Raw genomic sequence first — 24,640 nt, forward strand, 5'->3', positions numbered from 1 at the left:
AGTGGACGCCAGTGAGGTATCAATACTACACGGTCAACATACAGGTAATCTTAGACTGTAAGCTGTTACAATACATGAGCTGACAGTGTGAGCAAGAATATCTTGACATGCAATTCCAATAAATCCCTGCCTGCAGAATTTATAAATAAGTCAAGACTCAAATTTCTGAGACTAAAGTGAAGAAATATGCCAAACATGTGACTGGCAAATCATAAGTGTAAAAATGAATGTGCCAGATCGTGAATCACTTACTCATTTAATGGAAAATCTGCCCTGGATTGAAGACCTGAATTAAATTCTCAAACAAGGTTTCAACTGCCTCTTGTGCTCTGAAATGAGAAATGCCCTACCCATTATATGCCCCACCCCTCCCGCAACCCCTGCTCCTAACCCCCTTGCCTCATGGTTCATATCCCTGTAATAGACCCAGATGCAGGACCTGTTCCGTACATCATCCCACCACCACCACCACCACCACAACCTACTCCCATCAAAGACAGGGTTACCTATGAAACCAGTCACATGATCTGCAAGCTGCAACCACTGTGCTGCATTCTACATGGACATGACAACCAACAAGCTATCCGTCCGCATAAATGGCCAAGAAACAGCTGGACCGCCCTGTTGCTGTGAGCACACCAACCAACACAACTTTCTTCATTTGAATGACTGCTTTACAGCCTGTGTCGTCTCGATCCTTCTCACCAACACCAGCTTTTCTGAATTTCACAGGTGGGAACTCTCCGTGCAATATATCCTACGTTCCCATAACCATCCTGCCCTCAAAATTTGTTAGTCATAGTTCTTACCCTTGCAACCCCTTCCCTGTTCCCATTCTAGCACTAAACAGCTCTCTATTCCACCGTCAGACCCAGTCTTTTTGTTTCCTTTTCATAATATTGTTACTTACTCATTTAAATTGGTGGAAAATAGTGCTTTAGATTTAGATCTGTTCTATTAGCACAAAACATAATGTACATTGTTCACATGCGCTTTACTGAAATATATATGCAGTAAACTAACTCCGGAGTTCCTCACTACTGAATAAAAAAGTACTGTGTTAAACAAAAATGTTTTAGACAGAAACAAATCAAGATCAGCAGCAATCTCTGTTATTAGGAGATATAAAATGATGGGATAGTTAGTTTCAATTAGCACAATTTATTGGGCTCGAGATAGCCAAGCTATCCTCAACGTTAAGAGAAGCACTTGATACAGCTTTGATGTGCAAGTCCGCAGAGGAGTAGCAGATCATGTAAAACGTCTGCTTGGCTACTAGCCCAGCTAGCCAATTCCGTTGTATTCAGAGAGTCCCGGCCGCATGGGATTTGCCAGTAGTATGTGCTACGCATGATTTCTCAGACATATATGTGGGAACCTAAAGATTCATCAAACTTAATCAGACATTTTTTTGAATCTCCAGACCTGTGTTATTTCTTACGCAATGATGACTGTTTTGACAAAGAATATAAGCTCCAAATTGGGTTACTTCAGGGATTAGAGTCATATGTAATTGCAGGTATTGGTAAGGTAGTACAAAGTTTATATATCTCCAAGAAATACATGGTTGTATTGAAAAATATACATTCTATACAGCAACAGTTAGAATTTGATTTTTAAACTGTCAATAAAATCTAGTTCTTAATCATACACTAAATACTGAGTCAAATGCTAACTGAAAATACATGAACATATTAAAAACTTGCACTTTGTTTCTGTTTCTTGGTAATAATTGTGACTCCACAAAACTGAATTATTTAATGACAGTCGTATGTAAAATGACAGAAGGAACAAAGAACACAATCTTTGTTTCTGACTGATTGTATTCAACTAACATTATACTTTTCATTTATATAAACCACAAAAAATTAAAATACTTCATGTATAATTTATAATAGTCAGCCTCAATATTAAAAGAATAAAACATTTGGACGGATTGTTATGAAAGAAAATGGCATGTTCCAGTGGATATATACCATAGAATAAATGCACAATGTTTTCATTGTAGTGTACACAAAAATTGAAATCTTCGTAATGGAACAGTTTTTAACAAAATTTATTGTTCCCACAGTTCTGAATTAGCTAGAATATATACTGCATATATGTCATATTTTGTGCAACTGTGTAATATTTGCACAATTCCAGCAACCTGAACATTTAATTACTGGTTAAATGCAATCAAGCAATTCCTTATCATATTTTACAGTGCAGTAAAAGCTGTTAGCATACATCAACCTCTAATGACATAGTCATCAGTTTTGAGCCAATTCCCAACATTTCTCTCATGTTAACATTCTACAAAATCATAACAGATGTAAGAATACTGCACTGTCTGTTGCATATCGCATGAAACTTTTGATAGGTTGATTAACTGGGGATATCCATGTCAGTCCAAAGAAATGTGGGATTTCTTGCAATTACACATTTGGGATATTTAGGCCATTACATTTGCTCTTTGGTATGTTCAGTGGACTTCCGTATCATAACTAGAGAAAATTAGTGACTCGCATGCTACAGTAAATCTCTGAAGCCCAAAAATAGAGGCATAAAATACCATAGTACCAACTAATACGTAAATAAAGGGAATAGGTTCATAAGAGCAGCAAAACAAAAAATCTTTTGGAGTTAAATTGTAATGTAGGATGGCTAACAACACGCACATCTACCAAGTTCACTCTCCATTAATTGGCAAATTTTGAGGTGCTAAGTTTTCCCCTGCACATGAACCTGTTTTCTCTGATAACTTTTAACAATTATGTGACCACTGGAAACATTGCCATATCTTTCAATAATATCTCTACAGAAAGTAGACTTTGGTACATTACCTTTTGACTTAAAAATACAATCATAATAATTCACTTTCCAACTATGACAACAATACAGGTAAAATCAGTACATTAATAGCAATGTATTCAAATGCTAACAGTAAATCTAACTTGCACACAATATTAACAACAGTGCATTATTATTCAGCTCACTTTTGCTGTCTTTTAACCATTCTCACTTTTTATTAGCACCTCGAGTACTGAAATTTAACATGAGATCCACCACCAGCAACATATTTATGTGATAAATCCTGTGAATACTGCTGCTTTTTTAACATATTGTTGCAAATCTCTCTAGTCATTTTGCATTATTTGTGATAATTGATCAGGTATCATCACACTTAATTGTTATTTTGTTGAGATACATGTCACAAAAAAGATTGCTTGTACTGCACTAGGCCAAAACAATTTTGTGTTGCACCTTATGCACAAATAGAAGAAGAAAAACACACAAACATTCGTTTTCCTTTGCAGTTAGTGTTAATAACATTTCGTATGCTAAAATGTGATATAAAATATAAGACTAAAGCTATGAATTACCTGTGTTTACATCTTGTTACTGCCTGTAAGCACATTAAAATGCAATATATAGTGAGATTCAACTTTATTCTTAAAACTAACTTACATATGGGAAGAAAAAAAAAGTAAATGTGCTCCCGTGTGCCACTTTGTGCGTAACAGATGATTATTCACAGGCAATTATACAGAAAAATACTTATTTGTTGTGTGTTCTAAAATTAAAAGCAAATGTGACACTTAAAATATTGTTAAGATAATCAATCAGAATAACTGGAAGTGTAAGATATACCGAAGGCATAAAATTCTGTAATTTTCACATACAGTTCATTAGATACCAGATAAATTCCTCCTGGAAATATACAGATTGCACATCTAATGCTCAGTACTCTCTGCCACTGATTTCCAGCAAACATGGCAAGAAAGTACAACTATCACTTTTCAATCTTGTTTTCATACAAAACCATTACGGCCAGGATTAGGGTGCATCTGTGCAACCAAATTCTGACTTTCTTTGCGCATTATCCAGTTCTTACGAGCATCCTAAAAAAAAAAAAAAAAAAAAAAAAAAAAAAAAAAAAAAAAAAACACATAATTTGAAAATTTTATGCCATTTCATTCAGAACATACAGGTAAAGACAGCCAATTAAAAGGCTATTTAGAATATAATTATAGGATGGTGAAGGAATATTTTGTTACATACAAAAGAAAAAAATGTTATTATTTTTTAATTTACAGACACAGAGATCAGCTAGCATATAATTACCTTCCTAAGATAGAAGTCCCAGTACAAAATTAAAAAAAAAGTATTCTTCACTTTTAGAACTGCTGTTTCCTTCTTTTGGTGAATAAAATGGAAATAGTTACCAATTATGTGTGGAACAGAACACTCCAAAGCCAGTTTTTAGGATGTAAGGAGGAAATACTTTATCTAGACTTTCCCACACCTCCAAATTGAAGCAAAGTTGGTCCATTGTAATATGAGACACAATTTAGGTCGAATGAACGACGATACAGCTACAGTAGTTTGGTTTGAGTCGTAAGCTTAGCAGTTAAGCTTTACCAGGTAGCCATTGCTATGCGTCAGGTGCTCTGTCCGTTTTTATACGGGTACTCTTCCTTTTTCGCGTACTTCGTTTATGACCTGCCGCTGCTCGCGGCATGGATTGCTTTTGTGCATGCTACCGCCGCTTACAATTAAAAAAAGAGAGAGAGCTGCTTACAAATAAAAAAGGGGAGAGGAATTGTCTCATTAGCAAAACAATGTCAAGAGACTGCTATTTGTTGTTACTTACACTGCTGCTTTCTTTGATAATGATCAACAAGAACCAAATAATAGACAGCGTATGATAAATGATGTTCTGAACAAGAGTATAGCGAAAATTTATCTCCCTTTGAAAATCTTTGCAGGTGCCTCTCTACTACATTACATTCTGCACTGAAATTAGAGTAATCTTAGATTCAAAAATCTAGTCAATTGCCGTGCTTCATTTCTGACTCTATTGCTATTAGGCATAAGAATAATACAAATATAAACATGACACGATATGTATATTCTTTCGCGTTTGCTGTTGTCTGTCTAGTTCCATAGTTTATTAGGCAGACAGGATTTAAATGAGTTAGCAGCAAACACAAAAGAATACATGGCAAAATCTTTATATTCGTATTTTCTTATGCTGGAGAGGATGCTGCATGCGATTAACAATTCATAAAAGTTCCTATAAGGAACCATGTCTTCTCACAGGTAGGAAAAAATTCAGAACTTAGTTGGCCATATTGACAAACATCCCAAACAGTCTTGCCAGTCGGATTTTTGTAGTACATTGCAATGCTGCTACATTCGAAGATTACTTCATTGAATAATGTATGAATATGCAGAGGTCGAAACTCGAGGCGGAGAAAAAAAGCTCGTCTTCAACCCTTTTTTTTACGGACGCAGAGGGTTTGGCGCCAGTATTTATCTTTGTGCCTGCAAAGCATGCCTGTGTAGTGCTATATATACTCGATGGCAGAATTTAGTTGTGGCGGCACCTACCAACATTTTTCAGAACTTCCACTTACTTTGCACTCAGTTCTAAGCTGCAGGCGGATTTTTGGATTACAAAAACCGGAAAAAAAGTGCGGCTTAGATTCGAGTAAATACGGTAAATGCAGGATATTACTGGAAACTGGTCAGCTAAAATTCTGACAGTAATAGGGAAAGCACATTGAAAATACATATTTTCCCCCTACCCTCTCACTCAAGATTGATGCACAGAAAGAAACTGTTTTAATGACCTCTCTGGCTGGCTGGCTCAATGAATGAATGTAGAGTTCTTTAATATTACTGGTTCAATACATGCACATTTAATTCTTCAGAGCTTGGCAGTCTACAGAAGTTTACCAGAAATGTAATGAGAAAATGAATTTAGCCAACTATAGAAATCTGCAAGGCAGTGGATTAAGTGAAAATATATGCCATTCTGCATTTCCTTACAGCCGTCTAGCATAAAAGCATTTTCAGCGGACAACCAGAATGCTGTAGGCCTTCTTTGATCAATTATTTTCGTACACTGAGAGTATGAGTCACCCCGTAACACTCCCTTGAGATAGAGGCTGAGAAATTAGCCTACATGTCTTGAGATACTTAAGAACATCTCAGTTCATTTCTCAAAACATGTTTCATGGGATACTCAAGAATGTTTCTGAAATCGCAATTCCATTGTATTCTGAGGACAGATTGGGCTGAATCATGTATGGAGGTGTGGCCTTCTACTCTCAGTGAATAGCATACAGGCAACCTGTTGTCCTGTAATGGAAAATATGCAATGAATATTTTTCAAGTCATTTGATCAGATTCGCTTGTTTGACAGAAGTAGGAAAGAGCCATCTGAACACAGTGCAGTGTATATTGATGGCAATGAACTGGGAAACATTTCATGGATATTCTAGAAAATAAAGTGCAATGTCTTTTTACCATATTTGTTAGTTTAAATAAACAGAATATAATGGCCATCAGTCACATTCTGAAGGCAGTAAGGCATAGTACCTCTTCATAATATTTAGTATAGGAACCATAAACAACAGTATGCAACTCATCTTCATATTTTTGTGTGTATGTTAGAGATAAAACCATAACATTGTATTGCAGTAGCCCTATGTAATTACTTTCTCTGCTCTGTCTGCATGTGCACTAGTTGTAAAATATATTTAGGCTTCTAAATATTTCAACTTTTGGACCTGTTCATGATAAGAATTAATGCGTAAGCAATACTGTGCAGCACAAATGGTAAATCTTGCATTATTTATTTTACATATGATGTAATTAAAATAATTAGAAAAATAAACACATTTTAAAAGCACAAGTATCCAGACACTAAGAATATATCTGAGAAATTAGGAAATTTGGCATGAAAGCAATTTGATGTTGAAAGTTGTGCATGGATGATTTAATGCAACTGTATTGACATACAGAGAGGACTGGAAATTCAAAATCATCACAAAAATACACATAACACAGCATACATTGTTATTTTAAGCACAACTGTAAATGGATGTTGGTCTTTTGTGCAAGTACACTCTGGAACCATTATTATATAATTTGCCAGTTTCACTGTCTCCACTGCTGGTATTATGCCCTAGCTCCTGGAAATTGCTTCATTACATTGCTTCTATTTTGAATGACAGCTTTTTGCATGTGGTTCTAAGATGTTCAACAAAATGTCTCCAGCTTTGTGCTGGACTGTAGCACAGAACCAGAACTGCAGAATTTTTTCTGCATAACACCACTCTCCTGTCTGAAGATAAAATTGTTTTCATCTACACTTAAACTTCACAACTTACCGTAAGGTACATGGCAGAGGTGTATTTCACACACTTGTGTTTCCAATCTTCAACTAATTTTTCATAAATGAACATATTTGCTTTCAGTGTATTCGTATCTCAGGTTACCCTTATTCCTTCAATGAAATTAATGTGCAATTCCAACCCAATATGTTACACAGCCTCAATCAAGTATTCACTCATGTTCGTACTTAGTAGTCCGAAATACTGTACATGTATGGGGTGCAGCTCTATTTGTTTTGGTGTAAAGTTAAAAACATATGGAAAATTAGCAAGCTGATTAAATACTTTTATTAAGAGTTGAGTAAACTATGATCTTGTGTTACTTAAAATCAAGCAATGGAAAGTCCAGGATGGAAAGTCCAGGATGGAATGACAGTATTCCAAAAGTATAGATTGCTACTCTCCATATGGAGGACACATTGAGTTGCTGTGTGTGTGTGTGTGTGTGTGTGTGTGTGTGTGTGTGTGTGTGTGTGTGTGTGTGTGTGTGTGTGTTTTCTACATCACAAGAAAGTTTGCTGGAAGCTAAAATGTCTCGCAGTCTTTTTGTTGTGCCTGTCTGCAATTCAGTATCTCCTCTACATGGTGAGTAGCCATCAATCATTTTCGTAATATTGCTCTTGTTATTTATTTTATTCAATCTTATTGATGATAGATGGAAGAGGAAATAGACTTTTATCCAACAGAATCTGTTTTGCTGTTCGAGGCTTTCCCAACATAATAAATTCGTGAAATGTTTATGGGCACTGTGTAGAATGGTATTAAAAACAAATGAGCTGGAGGCATAATTACAGAAACCAGTACTTGTATGTTAGAAGTATTGACCCTGGCTCTCGAGACACTTGCCCCACTGTGACACAAGGCCATGAATAGCTGTCACATAAAATTCGCAGGGGTGCGATGTGAACCAGTTCTGCACATACATCTGGACAGTGTCGTCTGAGGTGAATCGTTTGCCCTTCACAGCCTTTTTAAGGGGACCACAAATGGCATAGTCACAGAGAGAGATTCACATGAGTGAATGCCCAGCATTACTTGCAAACCTTGACCACCCTTCGCCGAACGATCAAATCAAAACGACCAGGCAATCTCACCCATATCGCAACTCCAGGAATTTTACGACACAGCCATTCACTGCCTTATGTCACAGTGGGACAAGTGTCTCAACAGCCAGGGTCAATACTTCTAACATATAGGTACTGGTTTCTCTAATTATGCCTCTGGCTCATTTCTTTTTGAACATCCCTTATCTCTAAACTACACATTATTTTTACAAGGCAATTGCTCCTCATACTCAGATGTGACCTGTTAATTTATGTGCCGGTTCACCAAAAAAGTGCAGTTTCCATGGGGCAGGGCTAAAACGTCTTCATAGAGAACATCCAAGAGCCCCACTACTGGAGAAACAGGCCACGTACTCACATGAACAGTATAGAAAAGCCTTGGCTACAACTCACATACTCCCCAGTATACTTCTGTGCCCAAGACATAGGTGCCCTGCTTAACTGTCCTGATTTTGATTCCCCATCTGTGTTAACACATTGCATTCGTTTGTGGCAACCATGCCTTAGTGCAGCCAGTGTTGGTTCCCGTGTTTCACTGAATCGAAATCTGGTCTCTCTGTTAATTAAGTTGTTAGCTACATATATTTCAACTTCTTCTTTAATGACTGAGTCCCAGTACATGGAGGTGAATTAAAGCATTTTTCTCTCTCAGTAGTTCGTGCTGTGTCTTGTACTGAGGCAGTATTCAGCAACAGCAGATTTTTCTGGCTGACCCAATCTGGTATGACATCTATGTTCATCAGATCTGTCTTTAATAGTGTGATACGCCTCGCCAATGGAAGATTCATGTTCCTGATCTTAGATCTAGGTCTTCTTTAATGGTACTAGCCTCATTTGCACTCAATATAAGGTAGAAAACCATCCTCATGGAGACCTCTGCTTCTTCTGACTGCTCTTGAGGTTTAGTGTGTGCTGATCAAAATGCATTGTGAATCTGCTTGTCTGAACAACTGCTCTGGAGGAGCTATGAGCGGAGATTGCTAAGCTCAGGATCTGAGGTAGTCCTAGTCCTGTGAATGCAAGCCCACACTGTTCTTTGCAGTGGTTTTTCACAAATCATAGCTCACAGTGTCAGTGTATGTTTACGAAACATACTGTGACCCAAAGAGCCCTCTCTTTTCTGCGAACCATGACATTTAGAAATGAGAGTGCTCTCTCTCTAACCCCCCCCCCCCCCCCAAATCCCTCTCCCCCCCCCTCCTCCCTCCATTTCTATGGTGAAACAGACGATCAAATGGGGGGAGTTCAAATGTTCGTCCCACGCGGTCATACCGCAAGGGTATCATCTACATATCTCCAAAAAGCATTTATCTTCTGGATGTCCTGGTTTGTAGAAAAGAAGACAGCTTCTTGGATTACAGTGTTTCATAAAACAACACTCACCAACCCATATCTACGACTTATAAGCTGTCACCATCCATGCCAACATGTCTTATTTCCTTTCACAAAAAAACTTAAAATGAAGCACAAATTTTTGATACCAAGCAACATTTACAAAATGAAGATGAACGAAGACCTTTGGAACGGTAATCGGTTTTGGTTCTCCTTAAAATATAACAGGGAAAAAATTGACTATGTAAAGAACCTATCTATAAATCAAGCCATATTACTGTGTGATAAATCTCTCAACTATGTACAGGATAGTCACTAATAGAGTTGTGATTGACAACTGCTACAGACTTCAGATAATTTATATGATACCATATTTAAAAACTCACCAAGTACACAAACAATGCTGAAAATCCATGACAAAACATTGATAACACAGCAAATCCGTAAGACCAAGAGAGGTAGTTGAAATTAGGGTACATTATCCAGTCACGGCGCCAACATTCCCCGCCAAATATAGTTACAGCCAAGAACAAGAAAGCAGCTGAAACGAAAAAGAAATATTCAAAAATGAGTAAGTTAATGTTAATAGAAAATTGGCATTGAGAAAGTGTGCACAATGACACATTTATTAGATAAACCTATGGTGAATATCAAAGATAAAGTTAAGAGAAATGATTTAGCGGCAAAGAGAAGAGATTATACTGTAAAATAGCAACATCAAAATAATTCTCTCCAATTCAACATGCGCACTCACATCATTCACTCATATAGTATATTCTGCACAGTGACTGAGAGATCACAGCATCACCACCTTTCAAATCGCATAGTGCGTGGAAATGTCTGCCTCTGCCAGTGACTGTTACCTATTTCTAACCATCCTAAAAACAGGAGCACTCGTGTTACCAAGTTTCCTGCGAAATATTTACAATTAATACTATTTCAGTGTAAAAGATATCTAAATCAAATGTTTTCAGCCACATCACACGAAGTGGTTAAAATGCCAAGAACTTTCAACCAAGCACTCCCTGGCCACTGTCAAGTGGAATGGTATTCCACAGGGAGTGACAGGTCGAAAGCTTGTGACATTTTAACCAGATGGAAACAGAGAAATTTTGATTCAGTGTTACTGCTCTCAGTTTAACAATAAATGATCTCATAGAATAAACCAACAAACCCTTATTTCACAACAGAAGAGCTACAGTTCTGCAAAAGAAATAAATTACCTGTGATAGCATTGCACAAGAAAGCAATTCCTGATAAAAACCACTCGTATGTCAAGACAAATTCCAGTGGCCAACGGACAAGTTCCAGAGCAATGATGCTTTGAGATGTGAATGACAACATCAGTGCTAATGTTACGAAAGCCTGAACAACCATAAGCCAACCTGTAAATTGATTCATATATCAGAAAAAATGGTGCAAAAGAAGCATCCAAACTACTAATTTTGAAGCAAAGCCAAATGTTACCCACCTGGAAGCAACCATTCTCTAATAACATAATATTCTTGACTGAATACGTAGTGACATCCATCAAACAGTTTAGGAAACTGATAATACGGATAACGGAATTGTTCAAAGCAGTACTCCCACAATCCCATGTGCTTAAAATTACTAAATGTTTCCTGATATGACTGTATCCAATATGGGCTGCAATCAGAAACAATCAAATGAGCATGATCAACAAATTTACAAAAAAGAGCAGTCAAAAAAGTAATTAAATGAGCTTTCTCAAATAACTGAAGTGTTAAATGGCAATGTGAATTTTCATATTATTAAAATGCCCCAAAATTAAAGTTGTGGATCAGTTCCATCAAACTCAAATTTCCAACTACATGACACAAACATTTTTTGAATAATGTATCTGGCAGCTGTTTTTTACACAACCTTTAGTGTGAACCACTATTTATGCTATCAGTTATTTACAGATCATGTTGTTATAGTTCCAGCATTAAGCATATGAACTGCTGATCATGGGAGAGCTTCACAACCTACAGTTGTAACAATTACATGTCTAAGTTTAATCTCTAACAATTTGGTGTGTTTTGTATAAACTCTATTTGGAATACGGTCACCTTTAGTATTAACAGTTTAAAAAAAAAAAAATTGAGTACCTTAAATGTAATACAAAAACTACTACTTCACTTCATGAAGCAACAGTTATTTACTTGAAAGTATTAAAAAGCTAAATAAATAGTGCTAATAAGGGAAGTCACACAAACTGTAAGCAAGGTGTTATTGGAAATAGCTCTGAACACAAATTGGAGATCAAAAATAGTGATCAGAACCGGTAAATAAGCCATCAAACTGGACACAATGATGTTAAATATCACAAATTGGGTGTTTCATCTTCAATTATGCTCTCCTATGTCGAAAATCTTCATTAGTCGCTACTATCAGGAACTGATTTCAGACAACCGAAATTTGGTGACATCAGAATGGTTTGTTCAATTTTTTGTCTTCTGAAGGTTTTTCTAAACTGAGCCTTCCAAGGTGACTGATACTATTAACCATTCAGTTTTAATCATCATTACATTCCTTAGAGCCCAAAACAAACCCTTTTTAAACTCTGATCTTGAAGATTTGCATCACTTTAAGGTGGTTATGTTTATGGCTGTGCTCAATCTTTTTTCCCCCCAATGACATCTTTATATACATAAACTGATCCGCATACTAAATTACAGACCACACTCTATTTGCAGGATACTATTTTCTTCTACATAAATTACCAATGAACATTATAACATAAAAAGCCACCACAGAAAAAGGTACATTATATCAGAATGATAAGACGCCTAATTATTGTATCTATAAACAAAAGGCCAAACATGTCTTTATTAGCAATACGAGCTCAAAACGAAGAAACACAACAGCAATAATATAAAATGAAGAGCTTAAGAGCTACAATGAAATTAGCAAACAGCCACCTCTGACTGTATCAACTAATTGCAGAGCTGCTTCAGCACAAGAAGCACTAAACACACAAATCAGTGGTGGCGATGGCAACATTCATTTGCTCGAGACATGTGAATGTAATGAGAACAGCCATCTATACCTATCTTATATGAAGATAGTAACTGTTCTTGAAAGAACAGATACCATTGATGACTGTGCAGCTTCTGTAGAATAAATGATAACTAACTGAAACCCTCAGCTGCCGACAGGTGTTTTTGATATATTTCGATGGGGACAGCTGAAAATGTGTGTCCCAACCGGGACTTGAACCTGGGACAGGAATCTTCACCTTACTGTGCACGAGTAATGTGTGGATGAGCAAATATCTATTAGAAACATTACATATGTAGATTGTGGACAGTTGGGAATGTGGGTCTCACAGCAAGCGTGCAAGGGATAAGTTCCTGCAGTTGCGCTATTCATCTGTGTCCTTGGTGGCTCAGATGGACATAGCATCTGCCATGTAAGCAGGAGGTCCCAGGTTCGAGTCTCGATTGGGACACACACATTTACCGCTGTCCCCATCGAGGTATATCAACAACCCCTGTTGGCAGCTAAGGGTTTCAATTAGCTATCATATACTTATCTTAGCCAACAGTATTAACACCGAAAGATAACGTCACAGTCATTCAGGAAAGGTTTTAGATAAAATGTGCTAACTCCCTCCTTACACACAATAAAATATTTTAACTCTTCTTTTTATAGGGACCTCGAGCAAATGAATGCATACAGTGTGTCAATGGGGTCTAGAGAACAGAGTACGCACTCAAGACTGTGCCATAGTCATGCTTGAGGAAGGTGCTTTCTGAACAAAGTACAAATTAATACAAAACATACAATGCCACAGCAAGTAATATTCCCATACCAATACATTCAACATTCATGACTGAGCTGATGCACTGTAAAGATTATTCAGGGTTAAACATCTTGATAAGCAATAATACTGAACATAAAGCTGCTAGGCTGTCTCACCTTAACAATGAAAACGTGGCACAATGTCAGTTAGGCCTACAGTAATAAGAAATGAAATAAGAATGTCAAGATTTTACCAACTGAATACAAAGGGTTTTCTCTTATACCAGCTATGCTAAGCAATACATCACATAGTAAAATTGTTTTAGTCAGTTAACTGGCATGATATACAGTCTAAGGATTACATGGGAATGACAGGGAGAAGACCAAAACAACTCACTTGGAGCAGAAAATCACAAGCTATCAGACTTTAAACGATCCCTGAAATGGGAAACCAAACGGCAATATGTATTGACGGAACACACACAAACCATCTTAGTTTGTCTAATAAATGTAAATGTCTTGTGACTAGGGCCACCCGTCAGGTAGACTGTTCGTCGGGTGAAAGTCTTTCAAATTGTGCGTCAATGGGGATGAAATGATGATAACGGGACAACACAACATCCAGTCCCTGAGCGGAGAAAATCTCCGACCCAGCCACGAATAGAACCTGGGCCCTTAGGACTGACATTCTGTCGCGCTAACCACTCAGCTGCTGGGGGCGGACAGTTTTGTTAGTGACTTTGTACTGCTCATATCAAATAAAATTTTACATTTCCAGAAGTCTGTAATATGAATTAATGACAAGTGATATGAATTCCAGAATTTCCTGTGGAAACTTGTTCAAAGAAGTAGGTATTCATATTTATCCTCATGCCCGTAAGATTAGTTACTAATAAAAATGTACTTTCAGAAGAGTCTATTAAATTTACTTGCAGCCAACTCCTCATCCAGTCATGAATATCTTAACAGACCCAGCTGACTTATAAATTACACATTTATTCATTTATTACTGATGTCTTAGTACAGTAGTCTAATAATTCTTTTATGTATATACAGCCTTTTGCCCACAGCTGTTTTTGACACACATACTGAACACTCAACCTCACCCTCTCTGTGTTCACCCCCTTCCTCCCACTGTCTATTTGTTGACCTCATCGTCTCTCTCTCTCTCTCTCTCTCTCTCTCTCTCTCTCTCTCTCTCTCTCTCTCTCTCCTCCCCCCCCCCCCCCCCCCGTCCATCTTTTCCATGCCGTCACTCTTTTTACCTGCCTCGAAAATCTCCTCCCCCTATGCCTTCTATGCCCATTTCCTCATCCCCCTTGCTTTGTCAATCACTTTCTCTCTCTATCTCAACAGTTCGATGATGTCAGGCCAATACTACTCCCACAGCAAATCTAGTCACACGGGAAAGGCTGGAAAACAGTTCCTTGTCCCTGACATGCAGGCATCCCTGCAAAGCCTGTCGTGCCATGCAGCCTTATGCAAGGAACTCGTGTCTTCATTGTTACTGGAGCTAGGAGGCTATGAAACCCACAGTGCTGATAACTAATGAGGCCTGTTGTTTCTGTGGCAAATTTGGTTGAAACCAATCCAGTGGTTTAGAGAAGATCCCCCCCCCCCAACACACACACACACACACACACACACACACACACACACACACACACACACACACACTTACACCGAAGTTGGTGTCCCCCCCCACTCCCCCAGACACCTTTAATATTAGTTCAATAAGAATCTGCAAAATTAACACTAAATTTAAGCATCAAATTTTTGTGCAAAATATGTATGTTATGTAGTGTTTTGTCTTACTTTTTCCACACCCAGAAGGACAAACTCACTTTGCACCAACCAAACAACATGATACCTAATCTAATCTGCAATTCCTTTAAAAATCACTGAATTATTCTTTTATGGATACTGTGTAACTTTTACCAATGGAAAATTTACATTTACTACATTAAATTCTAAAGTCTTTCCTGACTGCACTGATATATACTTTATTGGTTTTAGAATGGAAAAATGATTCCTGTATACTAAATTTTAGTGTTACCGTTCTGTATGCTGCCATGCCCAAGTTACTTCGATTAGAGAAAACCTTTGATATTTTGCAAAACCAGAAAATTTTTGCTTTCAGTCCTTGTTTGGGAGATACTGCATATATTGGTAAAACTGCTAGTGCCCAGTATCTGTAAATTATCATATTTGATCCATTTATTTTGGCTTTGGTGAAGTGTTGTGTTCATGTCCGATTGAATATATGTTGCATAAGTGGTAAAGATTTTTATAGGTTTAGATATTCATTAGTGGCTCATGGTGTGGGTTCCTGTAGTCATGTCCTAGCTCATGAACCACAGGCAATATATGAGTGGCCAAGTAAGTGGTCCCGACAGTCGGGATACCAGTTACTTTGGAATAAGGCTGGGCATCTCGGACATATTCTGAGTCACCTTTGTGCTCCTACGGCAAAGACTACCAAATCCACCTGTTAGTGCCTCAACCGTTAGGGGTAAAACTCAATGGGACTCGGGGCAAGTAAGGCTTGCAACCTGCTTCCCCGGTGCTTTAAATATGATGCTGGCAACAATCGGAGCAAAATGCCTCGGACTTTTGGAGGTGACGGAGTCCCACCTCTAACTGACAAACCAGGGACTCCTAAGATATGACTTGGCAAACAAATGGTAATGAGATGGGGAGTTATTAATATCAATGGGGGCTACTCTGGGAAGAAGGTAGAGCTTGCAGAGGCTGCAAGTAAGATGGGGCTGAACGTTTTAGCTGTTAGTCACATTCAGGTAAGGGGTGAGAAAGAAGAGGAAGTGGGAGAATACAAGGTCTACCTGTCGGGAGTCAAAGCAGGAATAGCACAATGGGGTGTAGGACTTTACATCAGGAAAGAAATGGAACCCAGTGTAGTTGCAGTAAGGTATGTAAACGAACGACTGATGTGGATATATTTGACAGTGTCTAGCAAGAAAATTAGGATTGTGTCAGTATATTCGCATTGTGAAGGGACAGATCAAGATGAGATGGATAGTTTTTATGAGGCACTCAGTGATGTAGTTGTTAGAGTAAAGGACAAGGACAGTGTTCTGCTCAGGGGTGATTTTAATGCCAGGATTGGAAATCGAGCAGAAGGGTATGAAAAGGTTATGGGTAAATTTGGAGAGGATATGGAGGCCAACAGGAACGGGAAACTACTCTTGGATTTATGTGCCAGTATGGGCTTAGTAATCACAAACTCCTTTTTTAAACATAAGAACGTTCACCAGTATACTTGGGAAGGCAGGGGAACCAGTTCTGTCATTGACTATATAATAACAGACCAGGAATTCAGGAAGGCTGTTAGGGACACACGTGTATTCAGGGGATTCTTTGATGACACTGATCATTATTTAATCTGCAGTGAAATTGGGATTGTGAGGCCTAAAGTGCAGGAGGTCAGGTCCATATGTAGGAGGATGAGAGTGGAGAAACTTCAGGATAAGGAAATCAGGCACAAGTACATAACAGCGATCTCAGAAAGGTACCAGTTAGTTGAATGTAGTCAATTACAGTCATCGGAAAATGAATGGACAAGGTACAGGGACACAGTACTAGAAGTGGCTAAAGAATGTCTTGGAACAGTAGTGCGTAAAAGTAGGATGAAGCAAACAGTTTGGTGGAATGACACAGTCAAGGCAGCCTGTAAAAGGAAAAAGAAGGCGTATCAAAAATGGCTACATACTAGAACTCAGGTAGACAGAGAAAGTTATGTCGAAGAAAGAAACAAAGTCAAACAGATAATTGCAGCATCCAAGAAGAAATCTTGGGAAGACTTTGGAAACAGGTTGCAGACTTTAGGTCAAGCTGCTGGAAAACCATTCTGGAGTGTAATTAGTAGTCTTTGAAAGGGGGGTAAGAAGGAAATGACAAGTATTTTGGACAGGTCAAGAAAACTGCTGGTGAATCCTGTGGATGCCTTGGGCAGATGGAGGGAATATTTTGAAGAGTTGCTCAACGTAGATGAAAATACGATCAGTAATGTTTCAGATTTTGAGGTAGAATGGGACAGTAATGATGATGTAAATAGGATCACATTTGAGGAAGTGGAGAAAATGGTCAATAGATTGCAGTGCAATAAAGCAGCTGGGGTGGATGAAATTAAGTCAGAACTAATCAAATACAGTGGAATGTCAGGTCTTAAATGGCTACACAGGATAATTGAAATGGTGCGGGAGTCGGGACAGGTTCCATCAGACTGGATGAAAGCAGTAATCACACCAATCTTTAAACATGGAGACAGAAAAGAGTGTAACAACTACAGAGGTATATCTTTAATCAGCGTTGTGGGTAAAATCTTCTCAGGTATTGTTGAAAGGAAAGTGCGAGTATTAGTTGAGGACCAATTGGATGAAAATCAGTGTGGGTTTAGGCTTCTTAGAGGTTGTCAGGACCAGATCTTTAGCTTACGGCAAATAATGGAGAAGTGTTAAGAGTGGAACAGGGAACTGTATCTATGCTTTATAGATCTAGAAAAGGCATATGACTGGGTTCCTAGGAGGAAGTTATTGTCTGTTCTACGAGATTATGGAATAGGAGGCAAACTTTCGCAAGCAATTAAAGGTATTTACATGGATAGTCAGCAGCAGTTAGTTGACAGTAAATTGAGTTCATGGTTCAGAGTAGTTTCAGTGATAAGACAAGGTTGCAACCTGTCTCCACTGTTGTTCATATTATTTATGGATCATATGTTGAAAACAATAGACTGGCTGGGTGAGATCAAGATATGTGAACACAAAATAAGCAGTCTTGCGTATGTGGATGACTTAGTTGTGATGGCAGATTCGATTGAAAGTTTCCAAAGTAATATTTCAGAGCTAGATCAGAAATGTAAGGACTATGGTATGAAGATTAGCATCTCCAAAACGAAAGTAGTCAGTGGGAAAGAAATATAAACCGGTTGATTGCCAAATAGGAGGAACAAATTTAGAACATGTGGACAGTTTAAAGTACTTAGGATGCATATTCTCACAGGATGGCAACATAGTGAAAGAACTGGAAGCGAGGTGTAGCAAAGCTAATGCAGTGGGTGCTCAGCTACGATCTACTCTCTTCTGCAAGAAGGAAGTCACTACCAAGACTAAGTTATCTGTGCACCGTTCAATCTTTCGACCAACTTTGTTGTATGGGAGCGAAAGCTGGGTAGATTCAGGTTACCTTATCAACATGGTTGAGGTTACGGATATGAAAGTAGCTATGATGATTGCAGGTACTAGTAGGTGGGAACAATGGCAGGAGGGTTTCCACAATGAGGAAATCAAAGAAAAACTGGGAATGAACTCTCTAAATCTAGCAGTCAGGGCGAACAGGCTTAGGTGGTGGGGTCATGTTACACTCATGGAAGAAGCAAGGTTACCCAAGAGACTCATGGGTTCAGCAGTAAAGGGTTGGAGGAGTCAGGGCAGACCAAGGAGAAGGTACCCGGATTCGGTTAAGAATGATTTTGAAGTAATAGGTTTAACATCAGAAGAGGCACCAATGTTAGCACTGAATAGCGGATCATGGAGAGTCTTAAATGATGATGATGATGATGATGAGGAGGAGGAGGAGGAGGAGGAGGAGGAGGAGGAGGAGGAGGAGGAGGAGATATTCATTAATGTGTGCAACAAATGCTACCTGTGCCACACATCAAGAAATTCTATAAAAAAGAAATCAGCAGAAACAAGTTAACAAACAGAACAGTTCATGTCAGAGAGTAACACCCATCAACTCTTCAGAGATTGCAACTCGGCCATATCCACTGTACATTGCTCATTATGGATGACTTAACAGCATACATGAGAAGGATTACATTAAGATGCAATGTCAATAATTTTTGAAGCATTAATATTCTGCTAAGAAAATTCAGAAGCAGAAAAATTAGCTGGCTCTAGCACTTATCTTTATGTTACCAGTTACCAGGGCAGGAGACAGCTAGTGTGTGAAGCATGGGACAGAGAGACAGAGCACACTGGTGCTGCCGCAATGTGTTATTATCTGTCTCTCTGTATAAACGCTTCGTGCTGCTGCCTTCTTACATGAACCTGGCTATAAACATTTCCTACTAACGTTGTTCAGTTGCTTCCAGCAAGTCTACTTTGTCACACTGTTTGCATTTTATAACTTTGGTATAATAGATTATGAAATTATATCACAAAACGCCCATAATTACACAAACAATAATGAACTAAGCATCGAATCATATTGTTAGGCAGACAAAATTCCTTTCGTGTCATTATATATTCATTTATGTAAAACGTATTTTATCTCCCTAGCAACATAATGGTACAAAAACGAATTTAATACTTATTTTCGCCAAACTATGTGGGCATATATGTAATTAACATACCTTCATTAACGAAAGAGGAAGCTTGAAGTTGAAGGAATGCAGGAGGATGAATACAATATGCTTCAGGAACTTTCGGAGCACAATTTAATACAACTCAGGTCTTCATTCTCAATGTACTTATTACTCAACAATTGTCTTTAAAAACCTTAAAACTGTTTATATGTATCTAATACTTGCATGTTATTGAAGTTTCAACTAAATTCTACAGAAGTAAAAATTTTAATAAGGCAAAATATTCTTAAAATGGAGAAACAATATTTTTTGATTAATGTAATTAAGGTGCATTGTTAATTATGTCCAGTAACTCAGCCACCATGCAATACTTAATGCAAAAATTTGGTGTCCTTACAAGTCTGTTACGGGACTGTATGGTTCAGAAAGTGAATTTTAGAAAGTCTTATGCATCAATTTCTCATTTTTTTATCAATACATCCCCAATCATTAAAAATACTTGCACATTGTTTAGAAAGTATTCTACATTAACTGAGATAAAAGGTATAAACCATATACAAAAGAAATTGTGCATGAACGAAACACCATTCTTAAGTGCCAGCAAAACATATGTATCTATACTGAAGAACCTACTTACAATCCACATCAGTTTTAACATCCTACCATTATTAGACTTCCAGTTTGAATATATTTTTCTGAGCAATCCTTTTTAGAATTCCTCTTACCTTGCAAATGCCATAAGAAGCATCATACCAGCTATGAATGTCAGCATTCCACCAAACACCAGAGCATCTGAAACATAATATGCTTATTGTCAAAAGTACTGTCATATGTGGTATCAAGTGAAATATGTGACTCGATTGAGGACGTATTGGTAGGGAGGACACAGCATGTTACCTTCGATGAAGCGTCATTATCAGATGTAGAACTTACTTCAGGTATGCCCCAGGGAAGTTTGATGGGACCCTTGCTGTTCATATTGTATGTCAATGGTCTTGCAGACAATAATAATAGTTACCTCAGATTTTTTGCAGATAATGCATTTAGATATCATGAAGTAGTGTGTGAAAGAAGCTTTATAAATATTCAGTCAGATCTTGATAGGATTTGAAAGTGGTGCAAAGATTGGCAAATTGTATATATGGTTCTCAGACGAGACGTCGGATGTCATAGTGGAAACTACGACATCCGACGTCTCAGCCAAGAACCATACATACAACATGTCCGTCGGGAAAGCCTCAAGCAACATATTGGCAAATTGCTTGAAATGTTCACAAATATAAAATTGTGCACTTAACAAAAAGAAGAAACGTAGTATATTATTATAATAATAATATTATTATTATTGAGTCACTATTGAAATTGGCTGACTTGAACAAATTCCTGGATGTAACACTTTGTACGGGTATGAAATTGAACGATCACATGGGCTCGGTTGCAGGTAATGCAGGTTGTAGACTTCGGTTTATTGGTAGACTACTGGGGAAGTGCAATCAGTTTACAAAGGATATCCCTTACAAATAACTCGTGCAAGTGGTTGTAGAATACCGCTCAAGTGTGTGGGACCTGTACCACATAGGACTAACAGGGATATTGAATGTATACAGCAAGAGCAGCATGAATGGTCAAAGGTTTGTTAAATCCATGGAAAAGTGTCGCAGAGATGCTTATGGGACAGAACTGGAAGACTCTCGAAGAGAGATGTAAACTATCGTGATAATGTCTATTAATAGTATTTCAAGCACTGGCATTAACTGATGACCCCGGGAATATACCACAACCCCTACATAAAGCTCACATAGGGATAGTGAGGGTAAGATTAGAATAATTATTGCACGCACAGAGGCACTCAATCATTCTTTTCGCGCTCAATATGCGAATGGAACAGGAAGACACCCTAATAAATGCTACAGTGGAATGTACCCTCTGCCATGCACTTCCCTGTCGTTTATAAAATACAGACGCAGATACTGCTTGTTTGATAGTAAAAATCAAACATTTCACGCCACAACAATAAGGCAGGTCATTCTGTAACGCAATATCTGTCAGTCAGAAACGTCGACCGAAGAAAAACGAAATGTAATCGTTATTTCTGACTATAGGTAATTTTTGCTAGTGAAAGTGTACCCCATATTTCCCCAGAAATCCCAGGTATGGCACTTCAGTATCAAATCCTTTTACTTGTAACATACTAAAGCTGCTATGTGACACTGCATAACATCAGAAATTAGATGCATCCTGCATTTAATGATGTTGTGCATTAAGAAAATACAATAGGCCTATCTAACTTTTTAAAGGAACATTATGCATTACAACCAGATTTATCGATCGTATCCAGCTACTTTACATTTTAATGGGAGCATTATCGGATGCTCCTTAGTATCCTACAATTACATTGCTATAATTTCATAAGAATAAAAATCGCGCATAATTACAACAAAATCGGAGAAATAAACAAAGAATGTGGTTCAATTTCCCTTCGTTTTTCGCCTTGCCCAAAATTAAGAATGGTCAGAAACAGAACATCATACTTACTTGATGCCTTTGGGTAATCTTGTTTTCCAGCTGTCATTTTTACAAATTTTCTTTAAGCTTTCAATCAAAACATTCGAAGTCCTGTTTCCCGTAAACACACTCGATATTGTTTTCAATCTACAGCGCTTGCGCCATTTTATCTTTGACGTCATACGTTTCTTAAGGATGACATTTGAGGACCACGCCTATTTTAAAACATTTTGTGCTAGGTGCAATGGAGGAATGAATGAATTTTTATTTGATAACAGTTAATTTATTACATGCATGAGATATGAGTTACGTGAAAGCTGTACAATATTATGTGACAATGTTGGTTCAATATACACGTGGTGACCAATTAGTATATTTCCTTTGCGTTTGCAAATGCCAATGAACGCTTCACAGAATATTCGCCAATGTTCACTTATAATTTTGTTAACTGTTAATAGTGTCATTTTAGTTTTTACTAAACAGTTCTTTACCATTTTTCAGTAAATGAATCGCGTTGATGTATAGACTTACAACGTAAAGAAAATGAAAACAATTCCCAGGAACCATGTAGATCCCCAGTCGTAGCCAATAATTAAATTTTGCTTGGACAGCAAGAAAAGAAGGTTGTACTCATTTCACTCTGGCCGTGATGTCATGTCAAGTCTTTCCACAATGCATTTCAAACGACAGGATTCATAGGGCCCGTCACGTCACGGTTTTTCGGCAAGAAAGTCTCGACAGTGTCGTTGTCTGCTAATATTGGACTCTATCAAGTTGTGATAATGGAATTCGTGCTTTTATTTTATAGTTGTGCTTTGTTTTGTTGGAAAATTGTAACTGTTCCACAGGGAGTTCAGATATCTGAAAGCGAAACATTATTTGGGATTTACAAGAACAGAACAGAGCTGATGTCACCTCTGTATTTTATCGACGTAAACTGATAAAGCAATTTCAATTAATTAACATTTTAAGTGAAAGTCACCTCCAATGAAAGAGAAAAATACCGGTACAGTTGTTTATAACGTTACTAGTTACGTAAGGGAAAAAATTGATAAAATAAACAAGCCCTCTTCGTAACCTTATGTGTTTTTGTGTATTTGTTTTCGCTAGCCAATAAATGTCAATGTTTTGAAATGTTTCACCTCTCAGGACCTTACCACACAAAATTGTTCAGGAAGATACGTTATAAACTTTGTTTTGGTCATTAATAAACTTTTTCATTGCGTTTCCTCAATTCCGAAAATATACTCCAGCTTCTGTGTCGGATCGTAACTAATAACCTCAGTTTCTGGGCTAAACGAATTGATTTAACGTTACGTGACGGCCAGTGTGTATTAGCCTCGGTTCACACTGGAAAAGTGAGCGCCACGGATGTTCAAAAATGTTCGCGATATTCAGATATTCAACTAATAAAATGTTTTCAAAGCGTCTACAACAAAGTATGAGTCAGAAATATATTACACCTAGTTATGTACAATTAGTCGTTTGCTGTGTATAGCAGAATATAATAATGATATTTTTGTGCTATTTGTGTTTATGAAATACACGTCTGAAAAAATGTGTGTAATGAATGTAAAGTGATATAATTGTGTAGGGCCTATTTGATTTTTACAGTTGCATGGTCGTCATGTTTATAATATTATTGGCTATTACCTTATTTTTGCCATTTCCTTGTATTAAATTGCATTATACATGCCAAATTCTAATACATTAGGTTAAGCTGACTTGCTCTTTATTACAATCTAAGTGGAAGTCGACATTGTCTGCATTGTAGTTAAATGGGACGAAATAAAGATAGGACAATGCCTTTGGTGATAACTGATTTATCAGATAGCGGTGTAAGTTCATCACGATTGCACCTCTTTCTGCACAGTATTGCACAGAAAGAATATAAGAAACAGACCCCCTCCCTCCTTTGCTCATAAAGTACCTGCACGTTGGTAGCCACCTGACCTGACATGAAAACTCCCCGTGCAAGCCAAGGAGTATGTACTCGTCACGGCTGGCTCACAAGAACTCTGGGCAATGGTGTATTGTCCAGATAACTGTTGTGTGGCTGGGTGGCATCAGTGGGGAAAGCCCCCCATTCGGAGTGGGTTGTACCATGGCAGAAGGTTAGCACATAAGTGAATTTAACTATCTTCTGCTGGGAGCCCCAAAGCCCCAGCAGTATCTTCAGATGGGAAAGATTATTTTAATGCAGAGAGATACAATGCTATGACGTTTCCTTCCTTGACTACGTTATGGGAAAGGGGACAAGCCAAATGCTGGGTGCAAAATATTTCACCTAATATTTGGTCTGCATTCAAGCTTTGAAGATAAATTTGTGGAAGTTGAGTCTCTGGGGAAAATGCAAAATAGTCTGTTACTACTTAAAACTGCCTCTGCTGCCCCCAATCTATACAGCTCTTTCAGGCATGTGATTGTCTAAGTGATATACCTGTGATCACTGCCTGACACAAAACTTCGAACATGGCCGAAGTAGTTGATCTTCAGCAGGG

The 24,640-nt window shown here is 37.8% G+C and overlaps 2 protein-coding genes across 3 annotated transcripts in view; one reads left to right on the plus strand and one right to left on the minus strand.

Annotated features, from left to right (window-relative positions):
- The window catches only part of LOC126337077 (uncharacterized), a 327,185-nt gene that overhangs the window by 106,782 nt on the left and 195,763 nt on the right, over positions 1-24,640 (plus strand). The window lies entirely within an intron of this gene.
- On the minus strand, positions 1,527-22,827 carry LOC126337079 (uncharacterized). The gene is made up of 6 exons (XM_050001428.1): positions 22,170-22,827; positions 20,360-20,426; positions 11,034-11,209; positions 10,786-10,947; positions 9,949-10,103; positions 1,527-3,884 (listed from the first exon to the last, which is right to left on the minus strand). Exons 1-6 carry the CDS (start codon positions 22,204-22,206, stop codon positions 3,795-3,797), a joined length of 687 nt encoding a protein of 228 aa, XP_049857385.1. The 5' UTR covers positions 22,207-22,827; the 3' UTR covers positions 1,527-3,794.

Source organism: Schistocerca gregaria, chromosome 2, assembly GCF_023897955.1.
Source record: "Schistocerca gregaria isolate iqSchGreg1 chromosome 2, iqSchGreg1.2, whole genome shotgun sequence".
Lineage (NCBI taxonomy): Eukaryota > Metazoa > Arthropoda > Insecta > Orthoptera > Acrididae > Schistocerca > Schistocerca gregaria.